This window comes from Leptonychotes weddellii, chromosome 8 (genome assembly GCF_054177405.1).
Source record: "Leptonychotes weddellii isolate Sample4059 chromosome 8, ASM5417740v2, whole genome shotgun sequence".
NCBI classification, from domain to species: Eukaryota; Metazoa; Chordata; class Mammalia; order Carnivora; family Phocidae; genus Leptonychotes; species Leptonychotes weddellii.
The window spans coordinates 24,028,165-24,046,522 of NC_138376.1; the positions used below are offsets into that span (position 1 = coordinate 24,028,165).

At 44.2% G+C, this 18,358-nt stretch overlaps 1 protein-coding gene and 1 pseudogene across 2 annotated transcripts; one reads left to right on the top strand and one right to left on the bottom strand.

Moving 5' to 3' along the window:
- The first annotated feature begins 664 nt into the window (after positions 1–664).
- LOC102734752 (mitochondrial fission factor pseudogene) lies at positions 665–4,440 on the top strand (annotated as a pseudogene).
- Positions 4,441–5,034: 594 nt separating this feature from the next.
- LOC102734456 (HLA class II histocompatibility antigen, DO alpha chain) lies at positions 5,035–12,394 on the bottom strand. 2 transcript variants are annotated; one of them, XM_081827977.1, is made up of 5 exons: positions 12,242–12,394; positions 10,788–11,036; positions 10,057–10,338; positions 9,838–9,973; positions 5,035–5,469 (listed from the first exon to the last, which is right to left on the bottom strand). In XM_081827977.1, exons 1-5 carry the CDS (start codon positions 12,321–12,323, stop codon positions 5,451–5,453), a joined length of 768 nt encoding a protein of 255 aa, XP_081684103.1. In that variant the 5' UTR covers positions 12,324–12,394; the 3' UTR covers positions 5,035–5,450. The 2 variants fall into 2 exon arrangements, with proteins under 2 accessions (XP_081684103.1, XP_006750357.1); XM_006750294.3 differs by lacking the exon at positions 5,035–5,469 and adding an exon at positions 7,483–9,598.
- Positions 12,395–18,358: the final 5,964 nt, after the last annotated feature.

The following is an 18,358-nucleotide window of genomic DNA, read 5'->3' on the forward strand; positions in this document are numbered from 1 at the left end:
ATTCCGTTATTAGCATTCTTTGGAATACTTGAGTTTCATGGAATAGTTTAAGAAACACCAGGTGGACTTCATGCTGAGTGTGCAGACTAATGGATCTGACAAACGTAAGGTGTTCAGACTAGTGCTTGGCACATTGGCAGTGCCCAATAAATGAAAGATAATAATCATAATAAAAGCAATAGTGTTAATAACAGCAGAAAAATTTTAATTACAGGCTAGCTTCCATTTAGCTCCTGAGTAGTGATGGTGCAGTAGAAGGAATTTGGGCTCCAGTGTCACACAGACCTTCCCAGCCACCTTCTAGATGTCTGACCTTGGGGTAAGTTGTATAATTTCAACCCCAGTTTCCTCCTCTGTAAAATGGGTATAATAACTCTAACCTTGCAAGTTGATTATGAGAAAGAAATAATACATGGTGGCAGAACACTGCTTTTCTTTTCTTTTCTTTTTTTTTCTCTGTACTTAGGTTTGTGATATAAGGCAAATGGCAGGTGTCACCTCCAAGACCTTCCCTCTTCCAGCTTTGAATTTCCCAAAGCCTGAAGCACACTTGACATTATGCCAGCTGTCCTAGACATTATACTAGGGAGAGAGAGAGAGGAATGCCTTTGAGAGACAGTAAAGCAAGGCAGAGAGGAGATTCTCCCAAACTGTGGAAGGCACAATGGTCGGTGGGTCCCTAAGAGAGCACTGTTCCCTTGCAGCACCCAAAGCAGGTAGGGAGGCCTCTGGGGAAAAGGAAGGGTGTCCATGTAATGCATTTGTGCAGTCCCATTCCCAAGCACTGGGACTCACTCCTCACCCAAAATTCCCCTGCCCCCTGCCTGATGCAGAACAGCCAAGCTTCCACTCTGAAAGGACTATCTATGCAGGCTAAGACCCAGGTGTCCTAGAGGTAGCCAGTCTGGACAGATGCAGGAAGACAGGGGCTTGTCTAATGCCCCGGTGCTGTGTCAGCGCCTTTGAAAAACCATGAACGAGGGAAACCCCAGTCGTGACTGAGGTTGAATTTACCGCCAGTTTCATGGAGGAGACGTTTGGTTTTGAGTCCAATTTAAGACTATTTTTTAAAAATGTACTACTTCTTGCATTTTCTGCACTATTTTCTAGATTTTGTGGACCAAGATTCAAACCCAGTATATATGAAAAGCATTTACCACAAGACCTGGCACATTACATTCAGTAAATGGTAGCCACTGTTATTAAAACCAGCTGCAGAACAGTGGGAACAGGTTGAATCTGCAGTAAATAAAATGGAATTCAGTAGAATTCTACAGATGTTTTAATGCCAATATGTTCCAGATAATAGGACAGGTATTGGAAAGATGAGACAAAGCCTTGCCTTGTGGTAGAGGAGCAGCAAAGGAAGACACACACACACACACACACACAGAGCTAACTCTGACACATTGCAGAATGTTGTAGGTCCTAGTGAGAGAATGGGCAAAATATTGTGGCCTGGGATTAGGAAGGCTTCTCAGAGGTGGCATTTAATTTGGACTCAGGGGAGGACAGGTAAAATGTTGATTGGTTGTCAGAGAGGTGTAAACATACCTTGAGAGTTTTGTGTCACTTAGCATTGACTGTTTTTAGGGGAGCTACTAGGAATAAGGTTAAAAATGTAGATCAGGGAAAATTTGAGAAGGATCTTCTTCACCCTGCAGGTAATAGAGGACCCATAGGAATTTAAAGCTGGAGGAAGAGAAAAAGAAAATATTCTAAAAGCTTCGGGAGAAAAAAACAACAGATCACACGCAAGTTTCGGGACTCTGAATATCTTTTGGCTTCTCAATAATAACACCAGAAGCTAACAGACTATGGGGAAATGACCTCAAAATTCTGATAGAAATGATTTTGAATCTTGAATTGTATTCCCAACTGCTCTCATTCAAGTGTAAGAGTAGAAAAAAATACATTTTCTGACACGAAAAGCATAAAAATTTTGCCTCGCATGCACTCTTTCTCAGGAAGCTAAAAGAGGATGTACCTGTCTAAAATAAGGCATTAGACCACAAAAGGGTAATTACTGGATTTAAGAAACAGAAGTGGCCACACAGAGGACAGGTAAATCCTGACAAGGTCAGTGAGGGGTGATCCCGGATGACAGCTGTGTCACTGAGGCCAGCTAGTGAAGAATAGAGCAGACAGAAGGTGCTGGGAGAATTTGATCTGACAATAAAATGGGCTAATTGTATTGTAAGGAAATTTGTGATTCATTAATAATAAGCACAAACAAAGCCAAGCAACGAGAAACAGGACAATTATTCACTCCAGGGAAAACAAAAGTTGTCTAGGGAAGGAAGAGTGTGGCTTACTCTATGGTTTGTCTATTAATGTCTTTCACGTGGTCACAAGAATATAAACACAGACCTAGCCAGAGCGACAATATAACTGTACCAAAGGATGAGGCCCTGGGAAGAGGGCACACGTGTAGTATGAGGATGAAAATCCTTGTCTTCCACAGTGGGAGGTAAAGAGAGAAAGCCTAAGGCTGAAAAATCAAGATGTAGCAACACAGGGGCGCCTGGGTGGCTCAGTCGTTAAGCGTCTGCCTTCAGCTCAGGTCATGATCCCAGGGTCCTGGGATCGAGCCCCGCATCGGGCTCCCTGCTCCACGAGAAGCCTGCTTCTCCCTCTCCCACTCCCCCTGCTTGTGTTCCCTCTCTCGCTGTGTCTCTCTCTGCCAAATAAATAAATAAAATCTTTACAAAAAAAAAAAAAGATGTAGCAACACAAACATGTAATATAGAGACAGGAGGTAATACCAACAGAATTGGTTCAAAACAGCTGAAAGTTATCACCTCTTGGGGGGGGCATAGTTGGAGAGAGGGCTGGAGACTGGACGTTTTTGGGAAACCTCGTAGAACTATTTGACTGTTTAAAGTATGTGTATGATTTATGGCCCAGGCACCTCTGCGCAGTTGGCCAACGGCCTCTGAGAGCGCCCACCCACACTCCCGGGGAGCAGGTAGGCAGCGGCCTTGCCAGGGACCCTCCAGCAGACCCGGGGGCACAAGATCCAGCACAGGCACACTGAGGCAAGCTAAAGGATTGGATATGAAGCACAGAAGCAGAGAGCAGAGAGAGCCGTAGCGGGACCCGCCTAGGGAGTTGGGGCAGCATTTCCTTCTCCCTCTGCGGCTGACACTGCAGAAATCGGTCGAATTCAGTATAAAATGGAATACAGTGAACGTATTGGTCAGCAAACAAGGGTTCCCAAAAAATTAAAGGTAGCATCACCAAATGCTGACCTAGAACAAGGATTCCAAGGAGTTCCAAACACTAGTGTCATTATGCGGCTTCCAGAGAGGACTGTTGTAGCAGGAAATAATGAAGACGCTTCACTTTCAAGACCAGCACATCTTGACCTTAGTCTGTCAACTCCCTTTAAACCTCTGGCACCGGGGCGCCTGGGTGGCTCAGTCGGTTAGTTGCTGCCTTCAGCTCAGGTCATGATCCCGGGGTCCTAGGATCGAGTCCCACATCGGGCTCCCTGCTCAGCAGGGAGCCTGCTTCTCTCTCCCGCTCCCTCTGTTCTTTCTCTCTCTCTCTCTCAAATAAATAAATAAATAAAATCTTAAAAAAAAAAAACCCTCTGGCACCAAAAACGCCACCTCATGTACTGACACTAAGTGAAAGACCACTAGATTTTTGGGATTTAGAAAGACCTCCCCCAACCCATTTAAAATGAAGAAATCTGTGCAGTTGGTGGCCTAAAAAGAGAGCGCTCTGTGATTGAGAAAACACGGTTCTCCAAAACGGGCAGCTGGTCAGGGCTGACTCCTGGCATGGCCTGTCCCGGAGAGATACAGCCATTGTAGGAACTGCAGACAGCATGGTGGTTGTAGATGCAGCTTGGGGAAGGCGACGGATAAGCAAACTAACTAGACATCTACAACTTCCACATGAGGACAACAAAGAACGTGCTTAAAAGAGAGCCGGTCCGGTGTTCAATGACTGTAGGGGTTTGGCTGCTTAATTGCTGGCTCTGGTTTCACCACTAGAGGTAACCAAGGCTCTCAGAAATACTGTCTCAACAGCTGGAGATAGGAAGAACTTGCAAAATAAATAAATAAATCAACAAACTATGTGTATGGCATAACTTTGTTAAAAATTAAAATTATTCCGTACCATCTGAGGAAAATGAAAACACTCATTCAAAAAGATATGTGCACCCCCATGTTCATTGAGCACTGTTGATAATAGCAAAGCAATGGAAAACACCTGCGTGTCCATTGATGGGTGAATGGAACAATAAATTGTGGTACATATACAATGGAAAATTACTTAGCTGTAAAAAAAGATTGAAATCTTGCCATTTGCGACAATGTGGATGGATCTCTGGGGTATTATGTGAAGTGAAATAAGTCAGAGAAAGACAAATACCATATGATTTCATTTATATATGGAATCTAAAAAAAAACCCCACAAATTCATAAATACAGGGAACAGATTGGTGGTTGTTGGGGGGGTGGGTGGGGGAGAAATGAGTGAAGGGGCTCAAAAGGTAAAAATTAAAAAAAAAACAGGTGAATAATGCATTTAGTTATAAAGAACAAAACTGCAGCCATGTGAAAGAGAAGAAACAAAGCTCTGGCTATAGTAACATTACTAAACTCTCCTCCTGCGAGCTCAGGAGTTTGTTCTGCCCTTAGGACCATCGTGCTTCTTTCTTACTGAATCACTCATTCCTCAGATCTCTGCCTGTGGGTCTTCATAAATAACATCTCGGTTTCCCTGTCACCTCCTAAATTAGGACTCCAGCCCTCTCCTTCAGGCACTCTTTATCAGATCCTTCATTCTGTTTACTTTTCTTCATAGAACTCATCACAATGTGCAGGCCTCATATTTCTCATTAAACATCCTTTTTGCTGGTGGTTTATATGTTTCCTTCACTAAGGATAAGCTTTTGGAGATAGAGGCTATGTCTGGCTTTTTCACTCTTGCCCCCAATCCCCTGCCTAAAGCAACAAGAGGGGCTCATTCATATCTGATTGGATGGATTGATGCATAAATGAATCAAAGGAACAGCAATTCACTTGACCACAATGGGCCTGTTTCATTAAACATAAATTAGAGCTATGAGTATTTTCTCAAGCTTCCCTTGGAACACTACATAGACATTCTTTTTTTTTTTTTTTTTTAAAGATTTTATTTATTTATTTGAGAGAGAGAGAATGAGAGAGAGCACATGAGAGGGGGGAGGGTCAGAGGGAGAAGCAGACTCCCCGCCGAGCAGGGAGCCCGATGCGGGACTCGATCCAGGGACTCCAGGATCACGACCTGAGCCGAAGGCAGTCGCCCAACCAACTGAGCCACCCAGGCGCCCCACTACATAGACATTCTTAATATTAGGAAGTCAAAATGAATAATTGCATTCAGCTCTTAGTTTTCTGAAAATTCTGAGGATGTCCATGTCTGTTCTGCTTCCTCCTGGTCCATGCAGTGGGTCATTGATCTGTATTAAACCTGTTAAAACACAAAGGGCATGGGCTTTGGAGTCAGACCTGAATTCTATTCCCTACTTTGACACTTACAGTTGTGCTGCCTTGAACAAGTTACTGAATTTGTTCAAGCCTCAGTTTCCTCTTATTTAAAAATGGAATGATATTAGTATCTACCAAATGGGATTTGGGTTAGAAGATACAATGTATGTGTACTCTATGACACACAGCATGAACAGGGTGTTGTGGGGGGAAAAAGAAAGAGAGAGAGAGAGGATCAGCAAAAGGGATCTGGAGACAGCCCATGCAGAATACACTTTCAGAGACAGTGACTGGAGGAACTTGCAGCAGTGGGGAGGCTGGGTTATAGGACAAAGAGGAAATTTGATGTTCTTGATATATGAGAGATATGATATGCTCATCATCTGTAGACAGAACCCTGCAAAGAGGGAGCATTTGAAAATACAGAAAATACCTATTGAATGTCTATTCTAAAAGACACAGAAAGGGATCAGATCAAGGATATAGGAGGATCACCAGCATTCTTCACAGAGCTGGAACAAACAATCCTAAAATTTGTATGGAACCACAAAAGACCCCTAATAGCCAAAGCAATTCTTCTTTTTTTTTAAAGATTTTATTTATTTATTTGAGAGAGAGAATGAAAGAGAGAGAGCACAAGAGTGGGGAGGGTCAGAGGGAGAAGCAGACTCCCTGCTGAGCAGGGAGCCCGATGCGGGACTCGATCCTGGGACTCCGGGATCATGACCTGAGCCAAAGGCAGTCGCTTAACCAACTGAGCCACCCAGGCGCCCCTAGCCAAAGCAATTCTGAAAAAGAAAAACAAAACTGGAGGCATCATGAATCCGGATTTCAAGCTCTATTACAAAGCTGTAATCATCAAGACAGTATGGTACTGGCACAAAAACAGACACATAGATCAATGGAACAGAATAAAGAACCCAGAAATGGACCCTCAACTATATGGTCAACTAATCTTCGACAAAGAAGGAAAGAAAATCCAATGGAAAAAAACACAGTCTCTTCAACAAACGGTGTTGGGAAAAGTGGACAGCAACCTGTGGAAGAATGAAACTGAACCACTTTCTTACACTATACACAAAAGTAGACTCAAAGTGGTTGAAAGACCTAAATGTGAGACAGGAAACCAGCAAAATCCTAGAGGAGAACACAGGCAGCAACAACCTCTTCAACCAACCTCGGCCATAGCAACTTATTAGACAAGTCACTGGAAGCAAGGGAAACAAAAGCAAAAATGAACTAATGGGACTTCATCAAGATAAAAAGCTTCTGCACAGCAAAGGAAACAATCAACAAAACTAAAAGGCAGCCTGCAAAATGGGAGAAGATATTTGCGAACAACGTATCTGATAAAGGGTTAGTATCCAAAATCTATAAAGAATTTACCAAACTCAACACCCAAAAAATAAAGAACCCAGTTAAGAAATGGGCAGAAGACATGAATAGACACTTTTCCAAAGACACCCAAATGACTAATAGATACATGAAAAGATACTCAACATCACTCATCATCAGGGGAATACAAATCAAAACCATGATGAGATACCACCTCACACCTGTCAGAATGGCTAAAATTAACAACACAAGGCAGACGCTTAACCAACTGAGCCACCCAGGTGCCCGCATAAGTGACTCTTAATGATAGAAAACAAACAGGGTTGATGGAGGGAGGTGCATGGGGGATGGACTAGATGGGTGATGAGTATTAAGGAGGGCATTTGTGATGAGCACGGGGTGTTGTATGTAAGTGATGAATCACTGAATTCTATTCCAGAAACCAATATGGCATTGTATGTTAACTAAAAATTTAAATAAACTTAAAAAAAAAAAAGAATATAGTAGGACAATTTTTTTAAATGGGAGACTGCTTACTTGAAACCAGAAGAAAAATGTGATTTTGAAGGTAGATACATAAATCTAAAATATTTTGAATTGTTCCTAGAAGTTCCAGTGACTTCTGTGTAATATATGCATAGTGGAAAAAACACACTTCTGGTCAAAAGAAAACATTTTTAATGACCTTATTAAACATTGGGACAGAGATCAGAGAAGGATCTTTTCCAAGGATGATCAAGTTAACTTTTAAGCAAAAGATCAGCAGAGATCAGGGCATACTGGGGACAAACATAACTTCAGGTGTCTTCTGAGAACCAACCCATTCTTCTTTCTCCGAGAATGATCCAACCCCTCTCCTCAGAGGGGTTTGTACTGTGGATCTTGTGCCTCTGGTCACAGTACATCAGACTGGGATGGACACCTGCCCCAAGTTTGGGCATTCATTTGTTTTTCCAAGAATTTAAAATTGTGATTGGGAAATAGTGTTGGTGGGTGGGTAGAGCTGAGGTGATGCACAAAATCAGGAGCTACAGGTGGATGTGTTAGCTGAAAAGGATAGTCCTCAGAGGCAGAATAATATGGTTAATGTGGCTAACATGCAAAGGGACAACACAGGCCATATGGCCCAGAGAGAGAGCAAGAAAGCTGCTCTGGATTCTACTGGCTTTTCAGTTCTGAATTCTGTTCCCTGTAAGGCTTGGCTAAAACCCACCCTTGGGTTCAGGGCACCACTCCTATGTCTTTATTGTAAATATCCTCTCCTTATATCTGTGATCATCTTAAGAGGGTTTCTGTTACTGGCAAACAAAAGCCTTGACTAGGACAATCCTCCCCCACTTCCAACAGGGTCCTCTGGCCATTCTTTCAACTTATTCTCCCTTGGGAAATCCACAGTGTCTTATGATCTCTTGGTTTCTTTCTTCTCTAGGACCAAATTCTCATAGTGCCAAATCCCATTTTGTCCCTACTTACTTGTATCTTCCTCAGCTTTTATGCCTAAAAGACCCAGGTTCTCCAGAAACCCTTCCTGGACCACTTCCAACCTCAGGGATCCCCCTCCTTCCAATAGCATCAGGCTCTGTCAGTGCATCCCAGTTATCAGACCACAGTCTAAGTCCAGGATGGCTGCATCAGCATCATCTGGAGCTTGTTAAAAATTGCAGACTGCTACCACTCTCCCCACCCCCCAAGGTTCTAATTCAGTAGATCTGGGTGAAGCCTGTACTTTTTTTAAAGGCTCCCAAGTGATTCTCATGTACATTTCAGTTTGAAAACCACTAAGAGATACCCACCTGAACTCTCTCTAAAACTGTGACCAGGTCTTCTACTGATATGATTGACCCCAGGTTAAGGAAGTAATCCTCTTTTTTTTTTTAAGAGATTTTTTTTTTAATTTTATTTGTCAGAGAGAGAGAGAATGCACAAGCAGGGGAAGAGGCAGGTAGAGGGAGAAGCAGGCTCCCCGTGAAGCAAGGAGCCCAATACGGGACTCGATCCCAGGACCCCGGGATCATGACCCGAGCCAAAGGCAGATGCTTGACCTACTGAGCCACCCAGGTGTCTCAGGAAGTAACCCTCTTATCCAAGCCTTGGACCTCTCTTTGTCATGCCTGGGACTCTAGGGGATGTAGAAAAAGGAGATGACACTGTAAATCATGGCTGGATACATATGGCTTCTTCATTACAAAGTAAATCTGGACAAGAGCGGAATTCCCATGAACGTTTCCTCTCTTGAAAACTCCTTTGGGGGCAAATCTGAATTCAGTAAGTAAATTTCATGAAGTCCTTGTGAAATGGCCCATTCACAACTAACACACAATGGATAGCTCAAATGGAACAAGACATAGCTGAATTGGCCTGAGGATGGCTGCCAGTCCCCAGTATGAAATAGTCCTGCTCAATGGCCATCACCTGGAATCCCCTCTTCTAGGTTCCTAGCATCCCTCACACCCTGGGAGAACTGGCCAGGACCTGGTAGGAAGGATACAGTACAAACACCATTTACTGCTGCTAGCCAGAGCTTTGGTTAGAGCAAGAAAGGGGTGTGTGTGTGTGTTGGGGGTGAGAAGGGGAGCTAGTTGCTGCCCCACAAGTCCTGCGATGAGTACCAGGTCTAAGAGAGGAGACCTATAGCACAGGGTTTGATCCCATCCAAAGTCCCCGCAGTAGGGATATACTTAGTAGACTGAGGCACTGAGTATGCAAGGGCTGACAGAGACTTGCAATGAATCCATAGAGCGTCTCCCACAATCTTTCTTTCTTAGAAGGTTCATTACCTAAAGTGGTAAAAAGCATATGAACAAGGTTGTTCAAGCTCACATTGCTAGGATCCTGTCTCTGATCGCCCACCTTCCCAAAACCTCACCCCCTCATCACCTCTGCTCTTCTATTCTCTGCCTGCTACTTGTCTATGTCACCCCTCCCTGACCCCAGTGCTCCCCAAAGAATGATCCTCCACCCCATCCTCTTCAGAGCCACCCACTCTCCTGCCCTCAGACACCTGGGGCCTCCGTACCTGCGGGCTCTGGACAAGCATGTGCCTCTGATGATGAGGATGGTGCCCACAAGGAAGCCCACCAGGCCGAGAGCCAGGCCGAGGGCACAGATCAGAGTCTCGGTGGTGTCTGGCACTGGGATAGGCACCTGGGGCTCTTGGGGGAGAGAAGAAGGGTCAGGGGGGTCCAATGAAAGGAAACATGGGTCTGTGGAGAGTGAGCTGGGGAGGGGCTCCTACCCCAGTGCCTGAGGAGCGGCTCATCCAGACCCCAGTGCTCCACCTTGCAGTCATACATGTCGTCTGCAGAGGGCACGAAGGTCAGGTAGCAGAACTTGCGGAACAGATGGTCAGGCTGGGAATAGAAGCTGGTCTGGGCCACCCCCTCGCTGATTATTTGACCGTTGCGCAGCCAGGTGATATTGATCACAGGAGGGAAGATGTTGTCCACAATGCAGATGAGAATGTTGGGCTGGCCCAGCTCCACTCGAAACTTGGGGAGTACAGTCACCCTCGGAGGCACTAGGAAGAATGAGGCCCTGAAGCCCAAAGGCTCATCCCTGCAGTTGGGCCTGATTAGGACTGGGATTGTGGGACGTTTCCTTCTATTTAGCCATTTGCAGGCAGGGGATGCTCTGGGACCTAACAGGTGGAGGGGGGCGGAGGGGGGCAGAGGGAGAAGAGGCTGAGAGGGGGAGTGGGGGCACCAGGGGCTCCTGTATCTGACAGGTCTGTGACGGGGCATCCAAGTGGAAGGGCCAGTCCTCAAGAGGGAAGAGGAGGAAGAGGGTGCTGAAGGGGTCTGGGAAGATCTAGAGCCTCCTGGAAAAGAAAGGGGCTGAATACAATGGTCACAGGGGCTGAGAGAAAGGTGTGCCAGAGTAGATGGAGGCCTGTGAGGTGGGAAGAAGCTGCTCTGGGTCCCTCCTGCCTAACACAGGGGAGGGGAGGGAGCAAGGAGAGGAGGGTACCGTTGGTGGCTCTGGTGCGGTTGGAGCGTTCCACCAAGACATCCAGATGGGCTTTGATCACTGCGATGCTGGCCAGCCCATTCTGTGGGTCAAAGTGGGCGAAGTTGCCAAACTCAGGCAAACGCCACACGGCCTCCCTCTTCTTCAGTTCCACGGAGAACAGCTGTTCCCCATCAAATTCATGGGCAAACTGACCCGAGGCACCGTAGGTTTGGTAGAAGGCTGGTCCATAGGAGCCCATGTGATCAGCTGTATTGGGTGAGTTCAGGGTCAGGGACAGAAAAGAAAATGTATCAATCTCATCGAAAGCATGTGATATATTGAATCTCTGAGCCTGTGCCCCATCCTGGGTTCTCCGTGGGGACGGAGTTGACTTGTTGAGCTGGTCCTTGGACAGTGGAAGGGTTGCTGGGGGGTAGAAGGGAGAGGACAGAGGGAAACAGGCACAGGCCCAACACACTGGCAGGAACAGAGACACGAGTGCAGTCTGGTATACCAGGTCGGGAAGAAGAGAGGCTTCCTAAAATCATGCTTGGGATCCCCAAAGTTAAGTGGTAGCCATGATCAGCAGCTCTAGCTGTGCTATGAGGTCCTGTGTGTGAGATGAGTGGTATGAGGGGCTGGGATGAGGGAAGATTATTAAGGATGGGAGCATAAGTGGAGCCTGGGGCACAGAGACGCAGTGTAGGTGGGCGTGAGGGGAGGATAGGTGACGGCTGACAGAAGTAAGCATTAAGATCTGTGACAAAGACCAAGCAGATAGGAAAGGCAGCCTGAGGTATGGCAGAAAGCACTGGAAAAGGAGCCCGAAGTTCAAGTCAAGTTTATGCTGCAACTCTTTCACCTCAGATTATGATCAAACTTGTGTCTTTTCATAACTGAGGCTCATTTTTTTTTTGAAATTTGGGTTAGACTTTAATTGGTAAGTGATCTTTAGAATTCTATGAAATTATATGTTCAACAGCCGTTAAGGGACTACTATATGCCCAGCATGACGCCAGGCCCCAGGGAAATACAGATGAACCAGCTATAGATCCCTCACACAAGAAGCTCATGTCTAGAGCAGGCTAAAGACAGATAAACAGTTAACTATCCACATGGTGGTAAATACTGCAATAAAACTGGACTTGAATGGGCACACTCCAAGCCAGGAAGTGGCAGAGAAATCACTGTGCTGGGCAGCAGCAGGATGGAGGTTTGGGTCTCAGAAAGAAGGAAGGAATTGAGGAGGCACCTGAACCTAAAAGAGTTTGAACCTGTAGCCCGCATGGCTGGCCTGGGCTGCATCTGTATATTTTAGGTCCGCAATGGACGTGATAGACGTGAGAGAGATTGGGGCTCTCTTGGTAAAGGAAGTTGCCCATTAACCAGAGAAGGAGAACAATCTATGTTCTATACTGTCTCTCGTGTAACACTAAATCTCCTCTCCTCACCCGATCCCCCTCCGCACTCACCCTTGATGGCCCCAGTTTCGTGGGGGCTCAGGAGTCTCATCAAGGTGTGGAGTCCCAGGACAAGCCCCCCACTGAGGACCATTGCCCTGGTGCTTTAACCAAGTAATTCTGGGTGTGGGGCCGCCCGCCGCAGGAGGTAAAGGAAAGAGGAAGGACTCTAGGGATGGGGAAGACCCCAGCTGTATTCAGCCAACCAGAGACATCATCTGAGTTTACGTAGCTGTTGCTGGGTAAAGTAGTAAGGAGCCTAGGTGGAAGGTGGAAGAATGCACTGGGCCTTCATTGTACCAGGGAGGCCTGGTCCACAGGAGAGTCAAAAGGAGGTTTCTGTGTGGGAGGTGTCAGGGGCTTAAATCAACCATTACTACAAACTCCAAGAAGAGATCCCCTGAAGGGAGAGAAAAGGCCATCAGAGAACCAAAATAGAGAAGCCTCTATTTTGATCTGTGGTGTAGAGAATCCCAGTCTCCCTGTAAGTTTCTACAGACAAATTTGGAGCCAAATAATAATATAAACTGTACTGAGAAACTTTAAAAAGGAGATCGTGGGTACACAGTAGAATTAAAATCCTTTAAATCTTTAGATCGCTTTGGAAAATATTACTTTATTTCATTGTGTGAGAAAAAATGTGTGATTGTCAGAGATGTTTAGAGTAAGGAAGAACTGTAAGGAGCCTTAGCGGACTGTTCTAAGGAGCACAGAGGGTGCTGGATAATATCCATTTGTCCCTCCAGGCCCCCTGGGCACCCTTCTCCATGCTGCTTGCAGGCTAACCCATGTGGATTGTATCTCCCTTCCCTCTGGCTTCTGGTTGGGCTCAGCCAATGGGAGCCATGGGCAGAATTTAGTCCAATATGAAAAACATATATAAAGCTAACCATCTCTCCAGATAAGGAAAAGTCTAACCAAATATCTGAAAGCAACTTCTGAAAGATCATGAAATAAATGATTTTCAGCTTGGAAGGGAACTAAGACATCATCTGAATCGATGGTTTTAAACCTGGCTACACAGAAGAATCACCCGGGGAGTTTGTTAAAAATACAGATTCCTGGGGCACCTGGGTGGCTCAGTCGGTTAAGCATCTGACTTGATTTTGGCTCCGGTCATGATCTCAGGGTCACGAGATCAAGCCTTGAGTCATGCTGAGTGCAGAGCCTGCTGGAGATTCTCTCTCTCTTTCTTAAGAAATTAATTAATTAATTAAACTTAAAAAAATACAGATTCCTCGGTTCCATCCTGACCTGAGTTAAAGTAGCCTTTTCAAGGGTCGGACCAGGAGACCCGGGTTAGTAGTACGCTCCCTAAGTGAGCACCACTGCAACTGAAAAGAACTATGCTTCCAGCCTTGCAGACAAGAGAGAGCCTGCGGAAGGATCTTAAGAAGATCTTACAGCTTTGGACCAGAAACCACATGCCATTTCTACCCACTTTCCATCCACAGGAATTAAACAATGACCCTGCCTGAGTACAACAGGGCCGGAAAAATGTATTTTAGCTGTGTGTTCAGGAAGATGTAGTGGTCTGGTGAGCACACAGCACTATCTTTGCCCCATCCCAGCTCTATTTATTGTGATTATTGACATACTTGAACTTGTTTCTAATATTTTATTTATTTCAATATTTCTGTTTTTTAAGTTTCCTTTCCTTCATCGTCTTTAAAAAGAAGTTACCGATCTTCCCTCTAACCAGGTAAGAACTTTAGCGTGCTTTCAAATTATTCATATACTTCCTCTCTTCTTCACCAAGGTGTTTGATCAACTTTACTTCTCCTCCTTTTTGGCAACTCCTGACATTTTTTTCTCTTATTGGAATACTTCTTCCAAAAATGTGTTGAGTATTTATTTTGTGGCAAATCTTCTGAAGCTTTGTATGTTTGAGAATATTTTTGTTAGAGCGTCACTTTTGAATAATGTTTAGTTATGTATTAATTTCTGTGTTTAGGGGCTCCTGGGTGGCTCAGGGTTAAGTGTCCAATTCTTGCTTTTCAGCTCAGGTCATGATCTCACGGTCCTGGGGCTGAGCCCCGCATCGTGCCCACGATCAGCGCGAAGCCTGCTTGAGATTCTCATTCCCTCCCCCTCTGCTCCTCCCCCTAATCTCCCTCTCTCTCAAATAGATAAATAAAGTCTTTAAAAAATAAATAAATTCTAAGTTTAGAGATTTTATTTTCCTTCCTTCCTTCCTTTCCTCCCACCCTCCCTCCCTCCCTCTTCTTTCTTTCTTTCCTTCTTTCTTTCTTTTCTACAACTAACACACACTGAGTGGTATTTGGGTTTTCTGTGCTTGACGCCTGCTCAATTGCCACTGTTGCCCTTGGTTTGTTTTCTTTCAGGATCAAGGTGGGTGCTTTCATGTAAAATCTGATTTTTAATTCCTTTTCTGGCAATTCTTTCCTGGCATCTTAGCTTTGCATAATTATACCCACAGTGGAACCAGCATCTTCAAGTCACCAAGATAAATCCTCTGGCTCCAATATCACATGATCTCATTCTGCTAGTTAACAAAAAATGTCCAAGGCCAGCCACAACAGAGCCTAATGAACCACACAATATCGAATCCCACGCATAGGGAATGTTTTCAACATCTAAAATTCCTGGGAGTAAAGGGCTAGAATAAAATTAAAAAGAGCCCTGCCCTTGGCGTTCTCGCTGGGCTCAGGTGTGGTGGCCTCGGGCTCCAGGGAGTGCCTGCGGCCTCACCCGACCAAGGATTTTTTCTCTTTAATATTTTCAATATCATCCAAATGTTGCATCCAGTGTTGTAGTTAGAAAATCTGATATCAGTCTCTCTCTCTGGAATCTTAGAATTTTCTCATTGCCTTTGATCTTTGAAATTTGTATCTAAATTTTTATGTAAATTTACATTTAAATTTGTATCTAAATTTACAATTTGTAAATATTGTATCTAAAATGGGTTTTGCCTTCTCTTGCTATAGGACATTATGGATCCCCTGTATATTTTCATTCTGGGAATTCACCTCTTTATTTCTGTAAATCTTTCCTACGCACTGTTTTAATTTTTTTTCTCTTTATGAAATTCCTATTATCCCTATTCGGGCATTTCTCTCCCCAGTCTCTTTTGACTTCTCTATTTCAACTTCTTCCTTCTTATATCTTTTACTCTAGGAGAGTTCTTCAGTGTAGTCCTCCCACTTATTTGTTTTTCTGTTGTGTCTCTCCCATTATTTATTCCCATTAGTGGGATTTTTATTTTGACTTTCATATTTTTTCATGCCTAGAACTTCTATATAGCTTTCTCTGTATTGTAATAGCTTTTCTTATTTTTTAATGCATTTTTCATGCTTATTTTAAGGGGCTATTCTATATTTTCTGATACTTCTTTAAGGACACGTATGGACCTATTTGTTGTTTTTCTTTCAAGGTGTGCAACTCCCCAAAGGGAGGGAGTTATAATTTTGGCCTTTGGGTGCCCATCTACGTCAGTGTAAAGAGAGGGAAGGACCCAAGTTCTAGGACAGCACAAAACCAGTTACCACCGTTTTGGTGTCACCTTACTGGTGACAGCTCAGGTCAGGGCTTTGGGCTACAGAGCCCCGGAAGGGGCCAGGCCTCTCTCTGAGTCAGCCCCAGGGTAGAGGGAATGTGGAAGAGTGAATGACCCCAGCTTCAGGTGCATCTATTGTCCTCTCCCCTCCCCGCTCCAGCAGGGATTTCAACCTAGACTTTCTCCCCAACCCTCTACTGCTCTATGAGCAATCAGGATCTTGCCCCTGTTTTTTGCATTATGGGGCAGGCAATAATTGGTCAAGGGCAACACCAGGGAAAAGCAAGAGCAGACTGCCTTTAATGAATCTTCTCACAGCGAGCAAGCCACGCTAAAACAACTGACAGTCACTAGGGATTCCCCGGAGTTTCCCTCCACGGCTTCTCCAGGGTTGGTTTTTAGAGTTGGGAACCAAGAACACATGTTAATTTATCCTGACAGGAAGCAGGTCTCTCCATTATTTCCCTATAATATTTATGTATGAACTACATTCCCCCCTATATAGAAATACCAAAGGGTCGTGCTTCATTGACTCTTTGTTATATAATCCCATCTCTCCTCCGGATGCTAGCACAGTATTAAATAAACACTTTTCAAATAAATAGATGATAACAAATAAAAATCAATGAAGTGGGGGCGCCTGAGCGGCGCAGTCAGTCAAGCCTCCGACTCTTGGTTTCCGCTCAGGTCTGATCTCAGGGTGGTGAGATAGAGCCCCGCTCTATCAGCACTGAGTTTGCTTGGGACTCTCTCCCTCCCCCACCCCTCACCACTCCCCCTGCCCCTCCCCCGCCCCTCCCAAGTGTGCCTTTGAGCGCTCTCTCCCTCTTTCTCTCTCTCAAATAAGTCTTAAAAAAAAAAAAATCAATGAAGTGAATACCAGTGGTTCTAGGGAGAGACGTTCCAGTCCTGGAAACAAATACTGAAAATAAGTACAGGCTCAACAGATTGTTGAGTAAAGTGTCTGCTCTTTGAATATGACATAAATTCAGTTACTCTAAATTGTCTAAAACACTGACTTTGAGATAAACGTAGTTGTATCCACCATGTTCTCTGGAGCATAATAATAAGTTGAGGTAGGTGTTAGGAGATATTATTCATTCAACACATATTTATGAAACACCTACTATGTTCTGGGGACACAGAAAAGAACAGGACACGGCCCCTTCCTCCTAGGACCGGGCCATCCAATACAGTCACCACCTGCCGCAGGTGGCCATTGACCACTTGTAATATGGCCAGTCCTGAGATATACTATAAGTAGAAAACCACTAGATTTTGGGCGCCTGGGTGGCTCAGTCGGTTAAGCGACTGCCTTCGGCTCAGGTCATGATCCTGGAGTCCCGGGATCGAGTCCCGCATCGGGCTCCCTGCTTGGCAGGGAGTCTGCTTCTCCCTCTGACCCTCCCCCCTCTCATGTGCTCTCTCTCTCAAATAAATAAATAAAATCTTTAAAAAAAAAAAAAAAAAGAAAACCACTAGATTTTGAAGACTTTGTAAAAAATATATGTATTATATATATTTAAAATTATATATACAAATATATATAATCTTAATAGTTTTTATACTGATTGATGGTTAATTGGCAATATTTTGGATATGTTGAGTTTTTAAAATATATTATTAATTTCACTGTTTCTTATTACTTTTTTAAAGTGGCTACTAGAAAATTTGATATTGAATATGTAACTCTCATTACATTTCTATTGGACAGTTCTGCTCTGGTTGCTCTTGGTTGGCTACCAATTAACCATTCAATCCTTTTCTTTGATTCTTCAATTTAGCAGTCGACTTGCCAGGGGCGGGGCCGGGGTTTGGGGGGTGGGCCTGTAACCACCTAAACATTCCACCAGAGGGCGATCTTACCTTTCACTGTTTCAGTTCTGGACCTTAGATCTATTTTGTGTGTGTATATATGTATTTAACTACTTTTAGTCTATTTTGCCTCAGGCACTGTGCTAGGCTCTGGGACCGCAGTTATGGTTCCTGCCATCCCAGATCTTTCCATTTAGCAGGAAGTCTATAAACAGCTAATTATGATGTGAAAAGAAAGAAGAATCAAAGCCATTATATTACTGTGCAATATGAATGTTCATATGGTCTTCAACTTTCTGGGGTGACCCTTACTTAGTAATTAATTAAATAGTTCCAACCCAGGTAATTTCAGGAATTCAAGTGGTCTAGTTCTCTCTTCAGAATTTCCTGGACAGAGAAGTGATACAAATTTGTGTTTCCATATGCCAGGTGCTTGATAATCTCTTGATCCAACCTCCCGCTCCGGGCACACTGTTTCAGCCACTTTGAGGCTGCTCTCATAGCAGGTGTCTTATTGGTCATGTTTTCAGGCTCTGAACTGTCATGTTGCTGGAAGCTGCTTGCTTCCCCTAGAACTTTCTCCTCCCATATTCTGACTTCTCTAAATCCCAGACCTCTTATCTCCTGGGAACAAACTAAAAATTTTAAGCTAAAATCACTCTTTGTTCTCACTTCGGCAGCACATATACTAAAATCACTCTTCCTTTATATCTGTAGTTTGAAATATAAAAATTAAAACTCATATGTGAAAAAAGTAACTTTTTAAATATATATATATATATATACACACACACATA

What these genes read in the sequence shown, in the direction of transcription:
- LOC102734456 (XM_081827977.1), bottom strand. Translation starts at nt 12,323, where the DNA reads ATGGTCCTCAGTGGGGGGCTTGTCCTGGGACTCCACACCTTGATGAGA. An exon ending in CCGCACCAGAGCCACCAACG is followed by an intron (nt 10,339 to 10,787) that starts GTACCCTCCTCT and finishes CATTCTTCCTAG; the next exon opens with TGCCTCCGAGGGTGACTGTA. An exon ending in GCCGCTCCTCAGGCACTGGG is followed by an intron (nt 9,974 to 10,056) that starts GTAGGAGCCCCT and finishes CTCTCCCCCAAG; the next exon opens with AGCCCCAGGTGCCTATCCCA.